Consider the following 20,580-nt stretch of genomic DNA (forward strand, 5'->3'; position numbering starts at 1 on the left):
CTTCAATTACAACAAAACTCAAGATCTATGTAAAATGTATAATATGCTTTTCCATGTAATCTTGGTTCAAGATTTGCAGTTAAATTGGAGGATACAGTGAAATTGTCTTCTTATGCTAAGATTTCAACAAGGATTGATATGTAAGTGTAAATAAGTATTTCAAAAATTAGAAAACCAATTTAAAATAAAATTGGTATAAACTTACATCTCGTTTAAAATCTCAAATTTTGAGAAATATCTTCTTGCGCTGGAATTTAACGAAACCGATATATAGTTACAATGTATTAAGGTCATCCTGAATTGTTCCCAGGGGTCAAAAGTGTGGTAAAACCTTATATTATGTGAAAAGATGGTAAATTTTGGGAAACACCTGTTTTGATAAGATTTAAATTTCAACAAAGTATACCAGACTTAAGAAAAAACATATGATACAGTACAAACAATGACAAACAACTTAAGGTCCAGAAAGCCTGACTTGGTATAGACACAAACTAAGGTGGGGTTTAACCAGTTTTATGTTCACACACACACCTCCTCTTTTGCAGATCTGCACCATGAGTCATAATACTAGAACAAACACAATAAAAACATAGAACAAGGAAAAACAATATAATTTTTTGATGATTTATTTTAAGGTAAAATATATTAGAAAGGTGATTCAAAGAGGAATGAAGTGAAAACAGCCATTATTTGCTAATCTATGGCAATGAGACAATATTGCACCCGTGATGAAAGGGCCATTGGCCCCAAGTCATTTTCAACTTATTAGTTGCAATTGATTTCCTATTTATGAATTCTTCTCTGGTTTAATGCACATAACTTCAATAACAATTATTGTTAATGCCAAGAGTATCAGGACAAAATTTGGGTGTAATAGCTACAAAGGTAACTGTTAGCTTAAAACCCAGTCCCCAATCATATATATTAAATAATTGATATTGGTTAATGTGCAGTACCATTAAAACATTTAAACCCGCTGCATTTGTTTGCATCTGTCCTAAGTCAGGAATCTGATGTTTAGTAGTTGTCGTTTTTTGATGTGGTTCATAAGTGTTTCTTGTTTCTCGTTTTTTATATAGATTAGACCGTTGGTTTTCCTGTTTGAATGGTTTTACACTAGTAATTTTTGGGGCCCTTTATAGATTGCTGTTCGGTGTGAGCCAAGGCTCCGTGTTGAAGACCGTACTTTGACCTATAATGGTTTACTTTTATTAATTTTGACTTGGATGGAGAGTTGTCTCATTGGCACTCATACCACATCTTCTTATATCTAAGTAAAAGTAAAAATTGAATGTAACACTTGGTACACATTAAGAATTTTATAGGCAAATCAATGGACTCAATATTGTTGGTCATGGTGAGTAGGGACATCCCAATTTTGCCATAGTGAGTCTAACAGCGGGAAGAAAATAAATAGCAATGCCTTAATTGACTATTTTCTGATAATTTTGGCCATTTATGCAAACTTTAGAAACAGTATGTGACAAACAACCCTATATTAAGAAAATCATGATCTAGCTTCACTTTATTTCTTTTCAACTTACCGGTAATAAGATGGTGAAAGAAAAGACAGAAGGGATCAAGATCATTTTTAATAAGCATATATAAAATCGAAAAATAATAAAAAATAATGCACTGTAATAATATTGCTAATCTATGGCAATGAGACAATATTGCACCAGTGATGAAAGGGCCATTGGCCCCAAGTCATTTTCAACTTATTAGTTGCAATTGATTTCCTATTTATGAATTCTTCTCTGGTTTAATGCACATAACTTCAATAACAATTATTGCTAATGCCAAGAGTATCAGGACAAAATCTGAATTACATGTACTTTATAATTTTCTAGTTGGCAAGAATAGGCTTCATAATTTTATAATTTTTGGGAATAAAAAACCTACAATACACCAGTTAATAGGAGCACAGAGATTTTTTTAATTATTTCAATACATGTACTACTATTTTGACACTTCCCTTCTGTAAAAATATGAATCAAAAATTGTAATCCTCCTAAAAAAACAAACAACACCATTTAACTATTCAAATCACAAAAGAGGAATGGTCAGTGCGTAATTATTGCAAAACATTTTTTGGTATACAGGATAGGGGTAAATAAAAAGTGGGGATGTGGGATAATTTTTTTTTTTGTTTTTTTTTGGGGGGGGGGGTAAAACATGGACTGTGTCATCTAAGGGAGCTACCATTTGATTTTTATGGGGGGGGGGGGGGGGGGGGCTAGGACGAAATTTGAAAAAAAGGCAGGACAGGAGTTTTTAGTAAATAAAAAGGCAGGATGAGCAACTTGGCAAAAAAAAAGGCAGGATGACAATTTAAGTAAAAAAAGTCAGGATAAACTAATTAAAAAAAAAGGCAGGACCGAATAGATTGAAAAATAAAAAGGCAGGACAGAGATTACAACAACAAAAAAATGCAGGACAAAATTTTTCATCCTAGCCCCCCATAAAAATCAAATGGTAGCTCCCTAAGAAATAAAAGGGAGAGAGTTTCAAAATAACAGCGATTTAGGAAACGACCCACCCACTCATTTATATCAAACAACAGCCTAATGTTGCAGTCTTCACGATAAACTTTTGAATCCATTAGCCTGAAGCTCAAGTTTACAAGATGATTGGTTCATGGATTATGATATGCATTATTGAATGAGGAAAACAGTTGACAATCTATTTTTCTTTGGTGTTTATATGCATGTTTCCCCCTGTTATTAAATCATGAATCAATGAGTTTGGTATATTTGTTTCCATCAAGAACAGACTTCAGTCAGGGGAAATTCAGTCTGACGTTTAACGCCATTTTCAACTGGTACCGTATGTGGACGTTCGACAAACCGGGAACCGAAACGTTCAAGTTCAAGGCCATCATTAGCTCATACCGACCATTAATATTTGTATATTACGAAGGCATACTGAATATTTTACGGAGGGAACCAACCTAATTTGGTATACAGTTGTATTAGCATTGGCACATCTCAATTCCATGGAGATTATTTGGCCCTGCCCCCTCAGTCATGGTCTATTGACTTTGAAACTTTTGCTTATTTTACATGTATTAGTTTGTGATTAGGTCAGTTTTTGGGGAACCATTTGTGGTAGGTCAATGATATTTGGTATACAATTGTATTAACATAGGCACATCTCATTTCCATGGAGATTATTTGGCCCTGCCCCCTCAGTCATGGTCTATTGACTTTGAAACTTTTGCTTATTTTACATGTATTAATTTGTGATTAGGTCAGTTTAAGGGGAACCATTCGTAGTAGGTCAATGATATTTGTTATGCAGTTGTATAAGCATTGGCATATCTCATTTCCATGGAGATTATTTGGCTCAGCCCCCTTAGTCATGGTCTATTGACTTTGAAAATTTTGCTTAGTTAACATGTATTAGTTTGTGATTAGGTCAGTTCAAGGGGAACCGTTAGTGGTAGGCCAATGTTAATTGGTATTCAGTTGTATAAGCATTAGCACATCTCATTTCAATGGAGAATATTTGGCCCCATCCCCTCAGTCATGGCCTATTGACTTTGAAACTTTTGCTTAGTTTACATGTATTAGTTTGTGATAAGATCAGTTTTAGATGAACTGCTAATGTTAAGTCAATGATATTTGGTATGCAAATTTATTGGCATTTGTAAGTATCGTTTCCATGGAGATTATATAGCTCCACCCCTCTTCATGGTTCATTGACTTTGAAACTTTTACATAGTTTACAAGTTAATGTTTGTGTTTAGGTTTGTTTAAAGGGAACAACTTATAATAAGTCAATGATATTTGGTATGCAGTTGTATTAGCATTGGCGCATCTCATTTACATGGAGATGGTTTAGCCATGTACCTCAGTCATGGTTCATTGACTTTGAATATTAGCCTAACTTGTTAAGTATTGCCATTTTAATTTTAACATTTGCATAATCAAAATTACAAAAAAGCGAGACATAATTCTGTGATAACAGTTTATTACATTGATTATTTCTGATTTATATATAAAAGCAACAAATACTGATATGACAGGAGTTACAGACCAAACAGGGTGTGTAAATTATTATATATAACAGATTAACTAAGTATTGTGCAACAGCACAGTATTGCACAATAGCACAGTATTGCACAATAACAAGAAATCTTCAATTGAAAATAAATACAAATCTTTTAACCAATTTCAGTGGGATTCATTTAAAGTCTTTTATTTTTGGGGGTTCTAACCTTGTATTACTATTTTGGATATTGGGCCCCATTTTTAAATTGGTCTACATTGAGGTCCAAAGGGTCCAAAATTAAAGTTTGTTTGATTTCATCAAAAACTGAATTATTGCGGCTGTATGATTTGCTGAATCTTATTGTGCATTTAGATTTTTTATTTTGGGCCCTGTTTTCAAGTCAGTCCATATTAAAGTTTGAAGGGTCCAAAATTAAACTTTGTTTGATTTCAACTAAAATTAAATTTTTGGTGTTTTTTTATATGCTGAATCTAACCATGTTGTTAGATTTTGGATATCAGACCATACTAGGTAAATTAAATGTCCCATTTCAAATTTTTAAGATCTTTGACGACATTTATTTTGTGTCAGAAACCTATATTATGTCAAAAATTTGATCACAATCCAAATTCAGACAGTATCAATCTTGAATACTGTGTCCAAACTTGCCCCAACTGTTCAAGATCCGACCTCTGAGGTCGTATCAGGCTGCGCTCGGCGAAGCATTTTATTCAGATATGAAGGGGAAAAGGGTACATGTCTAGTGTAATCAAATCCTTATCAACTTGTAGCCTTCACTTTTCCAGATTGATTGTGTATACTGTAAACATTGAAGATGTGGACCTCATTTTGTACACAGATATGGAGAAGCTTCAAGATGTTGAAACTTTGAAACTAAGTTAATTTTCAGCAACATTTCAATGGATGAAGCAGATAGTGAGACAGTAAATTTTCACTAAAGTTGCAGATTGAGGGTAGTCATATTGTGTACTGTGGATTCATTGATATTCATTGAATACTAATATTCGTGGATTTCATGGGTAGGAAGTAACCATGTTGTAAAAAAATAGTTACTGATTATTCATAAAACATTTTCATAGGATTAACTCAGACTGCCATTAAACATCTATTGTATATTTTCAGGAAACAGGAGAAATTAAGAAATATAATAACTTCACACCATATACAAGAAAGGTAAAGAATTTAGTGCTAATTTCCCATCTAAATGGATAAAGAACACTTTAAAAAGAATACGAAACTTCAGATATACTTATGATTTTGGCCAATTGCTAATGAATAAAAATCATCACTTTTGACACAGGCATAAAGTGGGTGCCATTAATTGTCTTCAATGATGAATACCGGTATCAGATGAACTTTATTAATTTCTTATCTTTATCTTGCTTGGTTTTAATTATGACTAGAAGATGCCTGTGAAATCGCAGTACAATTGGGCAAGTGTTGAAACAAAGAGTGTCAAGGGTGCCTGTGTTTACACATAAAAAGGGGGGAGGGGTCCGGACGTCGGGTGCCTGTGTTTACACATAAAAAGGGGGGAGGATCACTTCAACACGTTCAACGCACATTTCATTTTTGGACAGTTCTGCACCTGAGTAAAAAGGATTGAAGTCGTTTAATTTAGCAAAATGATGCACTTACAATACAATACAGGATCCTTATAGGCCTAACTGTCCTATTTTCTATCCTTTCCTCTTACTTTCACTTGGATTTCGCGGGCAGTACGTCGACTAAGCATGCACAAAAGCGTATAAGACACGGATCGATAATGGTTTCCGAATTTGGATCGTTTCTCAAAAATTGGCGTTTTCTGTGGAAAAAAGATTGTTACAAAGACAAATTTAGGAAGTACAAAACACTACATTTATACGTCATATCACAAATATTTCCGACTTTGTATGGTTTTATAAGAGCTTTATAAAAGTAAATTAAAACATATTTTTGGAAAGGTAGAACTACTGTGTTCCAGTTTACATCTGTTAAAAAATTCATAAAATTAAATATGTCATTTAGTCATACATGTACAATAACTTGCCAAATATGTGTTTAAAGTCATATGAAAAGAGTTTCTTTTAATTATAATGTGAATGAATTTATTGAACCAATGAATGCATATATACTAAATTAAATTTTTGTGGTCGTATATTGGTATCACGTTGTCGTCGTCGTCGTCCGAAGACAGTTGGTTTCCGGACAATAACTTTAGTATAAGTAAATAGATATCTATGAAATTTAAACACAAGGTTTATAATCACAAAAGGAAGATTGGGATTGATTTTGGGGATTATGGTTCCAACAGTTTAGGAATTAGGGGCAAAAAAAGGGGCCCAAATAAGCATTTTTGTAGTTTTTAGACAATAACTTGTGTTTTTAATATATGAAACTCTCTGAAATTATACCACAAGTTTCCATACCACAAAGGGATGGTTAGGATTGACTTTGGGGGGTTATGGCTCAAACCATTTAGGAATTAGGGGCAAAAAAGGGGAAAAACAAGGGTTTCCTTGTTAATGGACAATTTTAAAGCAGTGTAAGGGAAGTAATCCAATCACATTTAATATACAATGTTGTGTATGTTTTGGATTACCTCCCTTACACTGCTTGTAAACTATGTATAAGAAATGCTGTATTGTCTTGAGGTGATTAGCTGTCAATTTATTTTTAAATGTTACAGTAATAAATATTAATTTTAGCCTTGAATATGTATGTCATTTTCTATTTCAAGACTTTTATGATGTATTTTAATGGGTAATTATGGTTGCAAACTGCATTAGAAATTTGAATTGAGATTATGGGGGGGGGGGAGGTCAATACGCAACAGCATAGTGTATTGCACAAAAGCATAAATTGAATATAAATTCAAATCATATTACCAATTCTAAGTTCTTTGACTACAGTTATTCTGTGTCAGAAACCTATTTTGTGTCAGTTATTTATTTACAATCCAAATTCAGACCTGTATCAAGCGTGAATATTGTGTCCATTTTTGCCCCAATTGTTCAGGGTTGGACCTCTGCGGTCGTATCCAGCTGCGCTCAGCGAAGCAATTTATTTTACATTTATTTGAAATCCATGACGTAAAATCCAAAAAAACATATTTCATTCAGTGATTGTTGATTGAAAACTTTAGCTGCAAATTAACTTTGTCATAATAGTTGTTACATGATTTAGTGACTAAAAATGTTTCTTTCAGGATCATTTAATTCTATTTTTCTATCTTCCATGTTTGTTTACCTTTTCTTGCATCACAGTTTTTCCCTCGCACTTGCGCTGTGTGGTTGTCAATTTCTAACAAGTGGGATCATGGTTAAGGTCACTGCATATGAAAAAACTGTCAGCAAATAAGAGTACAGGAAGACTATAATTCAATATCAATATAAAAAGAAGATGTGGTATGATTTCCAATGAGACAACTCTCCACAAGAGACCAGTACATTTCTGAAGATTTGGAGAAGATAAAGGATATTCTTTTAAATGAAAGTCCATGTACATTTGTTTTACAGTAAAGCTTATCTATTCAAGTATATAAAACGTATTAAACATTTTTTATGCTTTGTATGGTTCCATGCTGATGTGACTGTTTACTTTGCATTTGGAAATCTTGAAGTAAAAAAATGGCAAAATAATGCATTTGCATTTCTTTCTGAGTAGATATATTTTATGTAAAGAACCTGCTGTACTATCACTGTCTATGATGAAAAGTATTTATGTCAATTAAATGGTTTTATCATTTTAGTTTTTGAAGGAAATATCAGAATTACACCTTCCCATACCAATGAATGGAGACAGCAAATGGCAGCTAGAAAAGTCACATGTCAGAATAGCTCTCAGACTTTTGGTAAATATCAAAAGCACCAACCATTCATTTTTTGATGGGCATGGTGTTTCTTTAAAATGAATTGTTTCTTGAAAGAAATAATGTGTTTTAGAAGGGAAGTGAAAAGATTACAGATAGTTTGTTTTGGAAGGGAAATTAAAAAATATAGTTTGTTTCCATTGAAAAAAAAAAGTGATTGTTAAAAGTTGAATACACTTATTTGTCTCAAGACAAAAAAACCCAACATTTTAACAAATTTATTAAAGCAAACAAATCATGATCACGTGGAAAAGTTGTGTGTTTACATCTGTTGGCAGCAATGTGCATTTTGGCGGGAAAATATGAGAAAATCTCTATATCAAGGACAACAGTGTATCTGGTATTTATAGCCAGTAATGAATTTCAGTCTGATTAAGAGCTGAAATCAGAGTGCCATTTAAATTTGTTTAAAAAATAAATATTATCTGGGGAACAGATTGAAACTGGAAATACTTAGTATATACTTACTTTACATCCATTTATGATTTTTTTTGGAAGGGGGGAGGGTTGCATTTTATAATATATAAAAATTGTCATTTTATATTGATATGAATTTACTAGTCAGAACAGAATTGTTTGAAATGGCTATAAAATTCTGTAAAACTCTGAAGCCTGAGCCTTATCTGGCCTTAACTTCTCCCTGCTTAATAGGTTCATAAAAGTGTAGTAACCACTAATAAGAGCAATTATGCAAGTTCCCCTTCAAATTTGATATATATGGCAACAACTTTAAAAGAAGGGCACAAAATTAGCAACAAATCAGGGACAATTTGTGTACATGGAGCGATGCAATCCAACGCTACACATCACATGTAATTTGTTGACCTTTCTCCACCACCCATGATTTTCATTCTGTGGTGTACCCTGATAGAACTTAATATGATGATATATTGTTAACATACATTCCTGTTACCAAAAACGAAATGACAAAAGTAAAACAATATGCAAGGGAATAACTTGATTTTGGGTTTATTAGAAAGGGAAAAAAATACTGAACATTATATTGGGATGTTATAAAAATGAGATGATGTGGTATGATTGCCAATGAGATAACTCTCCACAAGAGACCAAATGCCATAGAACAACTATAGGTCACCGTACGGCCTTCAACAATGAGACATTAGTTTTGAATTGTTATTTTTCATGTCAAGGCCTTTTATAGCCAACTATATGGTATGGGTTTTTGTCGAGCCTTCGACTTTAGTCGAAAAAGCGAGACATAGCGATCCTACATTCCGTCGGCGTCGTCGTCGTCGGCGGCGTCCACAAATATTCACTCTGTGGTTAAAGTTTTTGAAATTTTAATAACTTTCTTAAACTATCCTGGATTTCTACCAAACTTGGACAGAAGCTTGTTTAAGATCATAAGATGGTATCCAGAAGTAAATATTGTAAAAATAAAATTCCATTTTTTCCGTATTTTACTTATAAATGGACTTAGTTTTTCTGCTGGGAAATATTACATTCACTCTGTGGTTAAAGTTTTTCAAATTTTAATAACTTTCTTAAACTATCCTGGGTTTGTACCAAACTTGGACAGAAGCTTGTTTATGATCATAAGATATTATTCAGAAGTAAATTTTGTAAAAAAATAAATCCATTTTTTCCTTATTTTACTTTTAAATGGACTTAGATTTTCTGCCAGGAAACAACACATTCACTCTGTGGTTAAAGTTTTTAAAATTTTAATAACTTTCTTATACTATTTTGGATTTGTACCAAACTTGGACAGAAGCTTGCTTATGATCAAAAGCTAGTATCTAGAAGAAAATTTTGTAAAAAAATAAATCAATTTTTTCCGTATTTTACTTTTAAATGGACTTCGATTTTCTGCCAGGAAACAACACATTCACTCTGTGGTTAAAGTTTTTAAAATTTTAATAACTTTCTTATACTAATTTGGATTTGTATCAAACTTGGACAGAAGCTTGTTTATGATCAAATGCTAGTATCTAGAAGGAAATTTTGTTTTCTTCCAGATAAAATTACATTCAGTCTGAAGTTAAAGTTTTTAAACATTTATTAGATTCATAAACTATACTTGATTTTTACCAAACTTGGACTGAAGCTTCTTACAATCAAAAGATAGTATCAAGTGGAATATTTTTATTGATTTACTTCCTCATTTTTGTAGAGCCTGCGATTAACAGAAAAAGTAGGCGAGACACTGGGTTCCGCGGAACCCTTACGAATTTTTGGAATAAGATTGCTGTCAAGCAATCTGTTTTCTTTTACTTTTGACCACTTTCTAAGACTCTCACGTCAACTGTTTCGTGCTTTGTAAATAGCAACAACTCAGATTCTTTAGATTGTTTTGATTAAAAGAGTCAAACAAACAAACATGTTAAATTAAAACAACTTTCCTTTAATTTTCTTCTCAAAATCCTCATGTTTTGATATATCTCTTTTTTATAATAGTTAATTTTACAATATGGAAAATCAGTTTTACTATTAAGCAATATCTATATTTAGCATTACGTCAATATAGGAATTCCACTGTGTTCATTGTTAAATTGTGAGAGTTGTTCTGGAATAAATCAGATCGATAAGTACTGAAGTGACGTTTTTCCAATTAGGTTACCTTAATGAAACTTTGATATTGAACTTCCATAAGGAAATGGAGAACCAGCATTGACAGGTTGTCCTCATTTAAAACATAATCCAAACAGTTTGTTAACGTCTTTGAGCGCATGCGTAGTTTTTGTCGAGCCTGCGACTTTTGCCGCAGAAAGCTCGACATAGGGATAGTGATCCGGCGGCGGCGTTAGCTAACTTCTTAAAAGCTTTATATTTAAGAAGGTAGAATACCTGGATCCTTCATACTTTGTATATAGATGCCTCATGTTACGAAGTTTCCGTCAGTCACATGTCCAATGTCCTTGACCTCATTTTCATGGTTCAGTGACTACTTGAAAAAAAAGTTAAGATTTTTTGTAATGTTAAATTCTCTCTTATTATAAGTAATAGGATAACTATATTTGGTATGTGCGTACCTTGCAAGGTCCTCATGCCCGTCAGACAGTTTTCACTTGACCTCGACCTCATTTCATGGATCAGTGAACAAGGTTAAGTTTTGGTGGTCAAGTCCATATCTCAGATACTATAAGCAATAGGTCTAGTATATTCGGTGTATGGAAGGACTATAAGGAGTACATGTCCAACTGGCAGGTGTCATCTGACCTTGACCTCATTTTCATGGTTCAGTGGTTTAAGTTAAGTTTTAATGTTTTGGTCTGTTTTTCTTATACTGTATGCAATAGGTCTACTATATTTGTTGTATGGAATGATTGTAAGGTGTACATGTCTAGCTGGCAGGTGTCATCTGACCTTGACCTCATTTTCATGGTTCAGTGGTCAAAGTTAAGTTTTTGAGTTTTGGTCTTTTTTTCTAATACTATATGCAATAGTTCAACTATATTTGGTGTATGGAAATATTTTATGATGTACATGTCAGTCTCGCAGGTTTTATTTGACCTTGACCTCATTTTCACAGTTCATTGCTCAGTGTTAAGTTTATGTGTTTCGGTCTGTTTTTATTAAACTATAAGCAATAGGTCAGCTATATTTGTTGTATGGAAGGATTGTAAGCTGTTCATGTCTGCCTGGCATGGTTCATCTGACCTTGACCTCATTTTCACGATTCATTGGTCAATGTTTAGTTTTCTTGGTTAAGTCTGTTTCTTAGAAACTATAAGCAATAGGTCAACTATATTTAGTGTATTGAATGATTGTAAGGTGTACATGTATTTCTCGTTTGGTTTATATGACCTTGACTTCATTTTCTTGGATCATGTTAAGTTTATGTAATAGTTGTAGTAAAATTTTCATTTAGGACTATCAACATAATATCAATGGTTAGTAAAGAAGGTGAGACATTTCAGCATGTGCTCTCTTGTTATGTTCAAAAACTATAATTACATGTAGATTGAATTAGATAGCAAATTCATTTGTAGATGTATTATATTTGAGAAAGAAAATAAGATAGCGAATACATGTGTAGTTGTGTCATATATGAGAAAGAATACTAATAACAAGGAATTATTTGAATCTGGATTAATTTTGAATTCCGGAAAATTAATAAAAAATGTTTGATGAAAACTTAAACCCAACTAAGGAGGGTTACCCAAGGTTCAGGGATACTTTCAATGATATTTCAGTATGAACTAACTAACCCCCCTTAGCCATGTTTGGCTTACCCTCCTTAACTGGCTTAGTTTTCATCATACAATTTGTATCAACTTATAATCAAAATTATTCCAGTTCAAATAATTCCTTGTTTAATGAAATATTAATGGAAACAATGGCGATCTAATTCCTCAGAGCGATCAAGCTCTTTGATTCTGATTGTTGAAGGCTGTATGGTTGCCTGTTGCTTACATCCACTTCATTCGAACTTTGGTGGATAGTTGTTGCATTGGCAATCATTCCACATCTCCTTATTTTTATGCCCCACCAAGGGGCATTATGTTTTTTGGTCCGTGGGTCCTTTCGTTTGTCCGTCCGTCATACAGTTCGTCCGTTCGTCCATCCGTGCGTCCGTCCGTTCATCTGTCTGTCCCACTTCAGGTTAAAGTTTTTGGTCAAGGTAGTTTTTGATGAAGTTGAAGTCCAATCAACTTGAAACTTAGTACACATGTTCCCTATGATATGATCTTTCTAATTGTAGTGCCAAATTAGAGTTTTGACCCCAATTTCACGGTCCACTGAACATAGAAAATGATAGTGCGAGTGGGGCATCCGTGTACTATGGACACATTCTTGTTATATTATGAATTGCTATCTCAGACTTGCATTGCTGGAAGATATTTTATAACCTTTGAAAACCAATTTTTAAATGTATTTTGTAGTACAGCATGAAAAATTAACAAACAATCTATCAATACAAAGAAAGAAAATATATAGAAGTTTTGTTCTTAAAAACCACCTTATTGGCCATTTAAAACAAGCTTAAAATTTTATTAGGACTTTTTCTAAATAGCTGAAAATTCCTTTTAAAAATGGTAAGGGAGAGACAAAATATTGCACCATTTATCCAAAAAATGTTTCTATATATTCTTGTATGACATTATTAAGATAGCAACTTTTAGCTTTTCTCATCACATCATCGTTAATTTTTACAAAAATCTTCTCCTCTGAAACTACTGGGCCAGTTGGAACCGAACTTGGCCACAATCATCATTGGGGCAAATAGTTTAAAAATTGTGTCAGATGACACCGCCTTCCTGGCCATATCAACATGGCCGACATGGCTAAAAATAGAACATAGGGGTAAAACAAAATGTTTGGCTATTACCTTGAAAACCATTAAAGATGGAGAAAACCTGACATTGACTAAAATGTTCAGAATGATAAGATCTACCTCATGTCATTGACATCAAAACTGTCAGATGACTTCTTATAGGAGATATTGTCCTTAAACAATGAATTTTGCCAATTGTTTTCATTTTTGCATATCATCTCAAAAATTATAATGTATAATAGATAGAAAGAAACTTTAAAAAACAAAAATGATTAGCAAGACAAAATCTACAAATAAGGCAACATGATCGAAATTGTTAGTCAACACCTTATGAAGTTATTAATGACAATTTTTCCAAATTTTTTGCGTTTTTGCATATTATCTTGAAATCTATAATAGATAGATAGAAATTTTAAATAGCAAAAATGATCAGCAAGACAAGATTTACAAATAAGTCATCATGGTCGAAATCTTCAGTCAACTCTTTACTGGAGTTATTGCCTTAAATGATAATTTTTTGTGGTTGTATAATGTTATGATGTTACGTTGTCAGCGTCGTCATCATCGTCATCAAAAGACATTTGGTTGTTAAGACTGAAAATTTGACAATATTTTACTTTAGTGATTTATTTTATTTTTATAAGATAAGGGAGAATCAATGACTGCAGAACTGTTAAATGAAGTGAATGAACTTTACTGACTAGTGTGTCTGATTTATATTTTTATACTTGGACTTTCTCAAATCCATTGACAGATCTTTCCGGTGATATAATTAGAAAAACAATTGAACTTTATAGCAGTTGAAGGAATGTAACCTACAGTGGTGCTAACTAATATATGCAGTGACAGAACACATTAATTTATGGAAATTTTGTTTATAGAAGACCAAAGCCACATATTCTGCAGAATAAGCAAATAGTTTGCATTTCATTGTATTGTCATTTTAGTAAATATAAAAATAGGGACTTCCCACACTTTTCAGTTTCTCAGTTGCTTGTAGATGCATTCACATGTTTTGTTTTATATGTTATACACTTGTACCATGGATTGAAAAATAATTACAATTTGTCTGGCTTGAATATAGTTTTGGATGTTTTATGAAGCCAAAGTATTTAAGGACAATTTTGCATGTAACATATCTGGTGGCAGCGTACATGGGATTTTTAATAATTAGAAACTTTACATTTAATTCTTACAGTCATACAGTTATATTCGTTATGATATAAGTATAGTAAGGACTAATTGTAAGTTTCTAGACAATAACTTGAATATAACTGTATGGATCTCTATGAAATTGTACCACAAGGTTCCATATCACAAAAGGAAGGTTGGGATTGATTTTCAGGGTTATTGTCTTTAAAACTGTTTAGGAATTGGGGGCCAAAAAGGGGCCAAAAACAAGCATTTTTCTTGTTTCTGGACAATAATTTGAGTATAAGTGTATGGATTTCTATGAAAATTTACCACATGGTTCAAAAGGAAGTTTGGGATTGATTTTGGGGGTTGTGGCCCAAACAGTTTAGGAATTAGGGCCCAAAAAGGAATTTTATGTTTCAGGACAATTACTTGAGTATTAGTCTATGGATCTCTATGAAGTTGTACCGCAAGGTTCTATACCATAAAAGGAAGTTGGGATTGATTTTTGGGGTTATGGCCCTTATTCTTTAGAAAAAAGAGCCAAAAACAATACTTTGTATATATTGCTTATTTCTTGACCAATTTCAATGGGATTTAATTCAAAGTCTTGAATTCATGGGGATCTTTAATATGCTGAATCTAACTGTGTATTTACATTTTGAATTTTTGGGCCACATATTTAAATTGGTCTGCATTAAGGTCCAAAGGGTCCAATATTAAACTTTGTTTGATTTCATCAAAAATTAGATTATTGGGGTTTTTTGATATGCTGAATCTAAATATGTATTTTAGATTTTTGATGTTGGGCCCAGTTTTCAAGTTGGTCTAAATCGGGTCCAAAATTAAACTTTGTTTGATTTCAACAAAAAATGAATATAAGGGGTTCTTTGTTATGCTGAATCTAATTGTGTATTTAGATTTTGGATTTTGGGCCTTGTTATCAAATTGGTCCACATTGAGGTCCAAAGGGTCCAAAATTAAACTTTGTTTGATTTGATCAAAAAAAGGAATTCTTAGGGTTCTTTGATATACTTTCAAATTTTTATATGACTTCAAAAATTTTTTGCACCATATAATGCTATCATGTCGTATGAAGACCCATTTAGTTTCCGGACAATAACTTTAGTTTAAGTGAATGGATCTCTATGAAATTTTACCATAAGGTTCAATACAACAAAAGGAAGGTTGGGATTGATTTTGGGGGTTATGGCACCAACAGTTAAGGAATTAGGTTTTTTTGTAACTTCCAAACAATAACTTGTGTGTTAGTGAATGGATCTCTCTGACATTGTACCACAAGGTTCCATATCACAAAGGGAATGCTGGGATTGATTTTGGTGGTAATTGCCTCAAAATTTTAGGAATTATGGGCCAAAAAAGGGGCAAAAAACAAGCATTTTTCTAGTTTCATGACAATAACTTGTGTGTAAGTGTATGGATCTTTCTGAAATTGTACTACAAGGTTCCATATCACAAAGGGAATGCTGGAATTGAGTTTGGGGGTAATTGTCCAGAACGTTTAGAAATAAGGGGCCAAAAAGGGGCCAAAAATAAGAATTTTTCTAGTTTTCAGACAATAACTTGTGTTCAAGTGTATGGATCTCTCTGAAATTGTACTGCAAGGTACCATACCCTAAAGGGAAGGCTGGGATTGAGTTTGGGGGTAATTGCCTTAAAATTTTAGGAATTAGGGGCCAAAAAAGGGCAAAAAACAAGCATTTTTCTAGTTTCATGACAATAACTTGTGTGTAAGTGTATGGATCTTTCTGAAATTGTACTACAAGGTTCCATATCACAAAGGGAAAGCTGGATTTGAGTTTGGGGGTAATTGTCGAAACATTTAGGAATGGGGGCCAAAAAGGGGCCAAAAATAAGCATTTTTTTAGTTTCCAGACAATAACTTGTGTTCAAGTGTATGGATCTCTCTGAAATTGTACTGCAAGGTTCCATACCACAAAGGGAAGGCTGGGATTGATGATGGGGGTAATTGCCTCAATATTTTAGGAATTAGGGGCCAAAAAGGGGCAAAAAACAAGCATTTTCTAGTTTCAGGACAATAACTTGTGTGTAAGTGTATGGATCTTTCTGAAATTGTACTGCAAGGTTTCATATCACAAAGGGAAAGCTGGGTTTGAGTTTTGGGGTAATTGCCCTAAATGATTAGGAATTTGGGGCCAAAAAGGGGCCAAAAAACACATTTTTCTAGTTTCCAGACAATAACTTGTGTTCAAGTGTATGGATCTCTCTGAAATTGTACTGCAAGGTACCATACCACAAAGGGAAGGCTGGGATTGAGTTTGGGGGTGATGAATCATAAAGGGGTTCAAAAAATTTGGGGGGGGGGGGATTTTTTTTTTTTTTCCTTTTTTTTTTCTTTTAAAATTTTCCATTTTAAGGTGGTTATTTCTGATTTATCTTTAAAAGCAAATAATAATGATATGGTAGGAGATACACACCAAACAGTATGTGTAAATTATTATATTATAAGTATTGTGCAATAGCAAGAAATTTTCAATTGCACAGTATTGCACAATAGCAAGAAATCTTCAATTGCACAGTATTGCGCAATAGCAAGAAATCTTCAATTGCACAGTATTGCGCAATAGCAAGAAATATCCAATAGCACAATATTGCGCAATAGCAAGAAATTGTCAATTGTACAGTATTGCGCAATAGCAAGAAATATTTAATTGCACAGTATTGTGCAAAAGAAGATACTTCATATAAATTGCTTATTTCTTGACCAATTTCAGTGGGGTTTTATTCTTGAATTCTTGGGGTTCTTTAATATGCTGAATCTAACCTTGTATTTAGTTTTTGGATTTTGGGCCCCGTTTTTAAATTGGTCCACATTGAGGTCCAAAGGGTCCAAAATTAAACTTTGTTTGATTTCATCAAAAATTGAATTATTGGGGTTCTTTGATATGCCGAATCTAACCGTGTATTTAGATTCTTAATTTTTGGTTCCGTTTTCAAATTGGTCTACATTAAGGTCCAAAGGGTCCAAAATTAAACTTAGTTTGATTTTAACAAAAATTGAATTCTTAGGGTTCTTTGATATGCTGAATCTAAACATGTATTAAGATTTTTGATTATGGGCCCAGTTTTCAAGTTGGTCCAAATCGGGGTCCAAAATTAAACTTTTTTTGATTTCAACAAAAATTGAATATATGGGGTTCTTTGATATGCTGAATCTAACCATGTATTTAGATTTTTGACTTTGGGCCCCGTTAATAACTTTGTCCACATTGAGGTCAAAAGGGTCCAAAATTAAACTTTGTTTGATTTCATCAAAAATTGAATTCTTGGGGTTGTTTGATATGCTGAATCTAACCATGTATTTAGATTTTGGATATTGGACCATAATAGGTGAATGTCCAATTTAAAATTTTTAAGTTCTTAGACCACATTCATTCTGTGTCAGAAACCTATGCTGTGTCAAATATTTAATCACAATCCAAATGCAAAGCTGTATCAAGCTTGAATGTTGTGTCCATACTTGCCCCAACTGTTCAGGGTTCGACCTCTGTGGTCGTATCAAGCTGTGCCCTGCGGAGCATTTTATTCTAGTTTTCAGACAATAACTTGTGTTCAAGTGTATGGATCTCTCTGAAATTGTACTACAAGGTACCATACCACAAAGGGAAGGCTGGGATTGAGTTTGGGGGTGATGAATCATAAGGGGGTTCAAAAAATTGGAGTGGGGGGGGGGGGTTCCTTTTTTTCCTTTTTTTTTTTTTCTTTAAAATTTTCCATTTTAAGTTGGTTATTTTTTATTTATATATAAAAGCAAATAATAATGATATGGTTTGATTTCATCAAAAATTGAAATATTGGGGTTCTTTGATATGCTGAATCTAACCGTGTATTTAGATTCTTAATTTTTGGTCCCATTTTCAAATTTTAACAAAAATTGAATTCTTGGGGTTCTTTGATATGCTGAATCTAACCATGTATGTATTTAGATTTTGGATATTGGACCATAATAGGTAAATTTAAAATGTTTAAGTTCTTAGACCACATTCATTCTGTGTCAGAAACCTATGCTGTGTCAAATATTTAATCACAATCCAAATTCAGAGCTGTATCAAGCTTGAATGTTGTGTCCATACTTGCCCCAACTGTTCAGGGTTCGACCTCTGTGGTCGTATCAAGCTGCGTCCAGCAGAGCATTTTATTAAGTTCTTAGACCACATTCATTCTGTGTCAGAAACGTATGCTATGTCAAATATTTTATAATTTTTTTAAGACATTGATGAATGATATTTTGTAAATTGTTTTTTTTTCATTTTTTGGGTAAATTTTTGAAGAACTTCATGGTAGCTTTGTTTGTTATTCTGTATAAATTAATTTTCAGAATGCTCTATTTATATTTTTTTTTTTGATGAAGCGAACCCCTTTGAAATCTTAGCTTATATTGTCCATTGATGAATAAATAAATTCAATTCTTGGTGTAATTGGATATGCTGAATCAAACCGTGTATTTAGATTTTGGATATTGGACCATGATAGGTAAAAGTCCAATTTCAATTTTTCAGTTCTTTGACCACAATCTTTCTGTGTCAGAAACCTATGACATATTGTTCATTAACTTCTGTTACCTTAGCCTATAAAGTAGATCATGGTAATACATACATGTGTGTATTTCAAACTGGTTTGGAAGAAAATTTCAAGTTACTCCTTTTTAGCTCACCTGACCTGAAAGGTCAAGTGAGCTTTTCTCATCACTTTGCGTCCGTCGTCCGTCGTCCTGCGTCCGTCGTCCTGCGTCCGTCGTCCGTCGTCCGTCGTCCGTAAACTTTTACAAAAATCTTCTCCTCTGAAACTACTGGGCCAAATTTAACCAAACTTGGCCACAATCATCATTGGGGTATCTAGTTTAAAAAATGTGTGGCGTGACCCGGCCAACCAACCAAGATGGCCGCCACAGCTAAAAATAGAACATAGGGGTAAAATGCAGTTTTTAGCTTATAACTCAAAAACCAAAGCATTTAGAGCAAATCTGACATGGGGTAAAATTGTTCATCAGGTCAAGATCTATCTGCCCTGAAATTTTCAGATGAATCGGACAACCCGTTATTGGGTTGCTGCCCCTGAATTGGTAATTTTAAGGAAATTTTGCTGTTTTTGGTTATTATCTTGAATATTATTATAGATAGAGATAAACTGTAAACAGCAATAATGTTCAGCAAAGTAAGATTTACAAATAAGTCAATATAACCGAAATGTTCAGTTGACCCCTTTAGGAGTAATTGCCCTTTATAGTCAATTTTTAACCATTTTTCGTAAATCTTAGTAATCTTTTACAAAAATCTTCTCCTCTGAAACAACTGGGCCAAATTAAACCAAACTTGGCCACAATCATCATTGGGGTATCTAGTTTAAAAAATGTGTGGCGTGACCCGGCCAACCAACCAAGATGGCCGCCACAGCTAAAAATAAAACATAGGGGTAAAATGCAGTTTTTGGCTTATAACTCAAAAACCAAAGCATTTAGAGCAAATCTGACATGAAGTAAAATTGTTTATCAGGTCAAGATCTATCTGCCCTGAAATTTTCAGATGAATCGAACAACCTGTTGTTGGGTTGCTGCCCCTGAATTGGTAATTTTAAGGAAATTTTGCTGTTTTTGGTTATTATCTTGAATATTATTATAGATAGAGATAAACTGTAAACAGCAATAATGTTCAGCAAAGTAAGATTAACAAATAAGTCAACATGACTGAAATGGTCAGTTGACCCCTTTAGGAGTTATTGCCCTTTATAGTCAATTTTTATAAATTTTTCGTAAATCTTAGTAATCTTTTACAAAAATCTTCTCCTCTGAAACTACGTGGCCAAATTGAACCAAACTTGGCCACAATCATCATTTGGTTATCTAGTTTTAAAAATGTGTGGCGTGAGCTGGTCAACCAACCAAGATGGCCGCCACGGCTAAAAATAGAACATAGGGGTAAAATTCAGTTTTTGGCTTTTAACTCAAAAACCAAAGCATTTAAAGCAAATCTGACATGAAGTAAAATTGTTCATCAGGTCAAGATCTATCTGCCCTGAAATTTTCAGATGAATCGGACAACCCGTTGTTGGGTTGCTGCCCCTGAATTGGTAATTTTAAGGTAATTTTGCTGTTTTTGGTTATTATCTTGAATATTATTATAGATAGAGATAAACTGTAAAAAAACAATAAATGTCGGCAAAGTAAGATCTACAAATAAGTCAACATGACCGAAATTGTCAGTTGACCCCTTTAGGAGTTATTGCCCTTTATAGTCATTTAACCATTTTTTCGTAAATCTTAGTAATCTTTTACAAAAATCTTCTCCTCTGAAACTACTGG

The 20,580-nt window shown here is 33.2% G+C and overlaps 1 protein-coding gene across 7 annotated transcripts in view; it reads left to right on the forward strand.

The window, feature by feature from the left end:
- Nucleotides 1-20,580, forward strand: part of LOC127716501 (uncharacterized) — a 295,020-nt gene that overhangs the window by 252,058 nt on the left and 22,382 nt on the right. For all 7 annotated transcript variants that reach the window (XM_052222740.1, XM_052222738.1, XM_052222739.1 and 4 more), the window contains 2 exons: nucleotides 5,137-5,187; nucleotides 7,748-7,849. In XM_052222740.1, the coding sequence (XP_052078700.1) occupies nucleotides 5,137-5,187; nucleotides 7,748-7,849 (153 nt within the window). The remainder of the gene's footprint in view (nucleotides 1-5,136; nucleotides 5,188-7,747; nucleotides 7,850-20,580) is intronic.

Source organism: Mytilus californianus, unplaced genomic scaffold (genome assembly GCF_021869535.1).
Source record: "Mytilus californianus isolate M0D057914Y unplaced genomic scaffold, xbMytCali1.0.p SCAF_9, whole genome shotgun sequence".
NCBI lineage: Eukaryota > Metazoa > Mollusca > Bivalvia > Mytilida > Mytilidae > Mytilus > Mytilus californianus.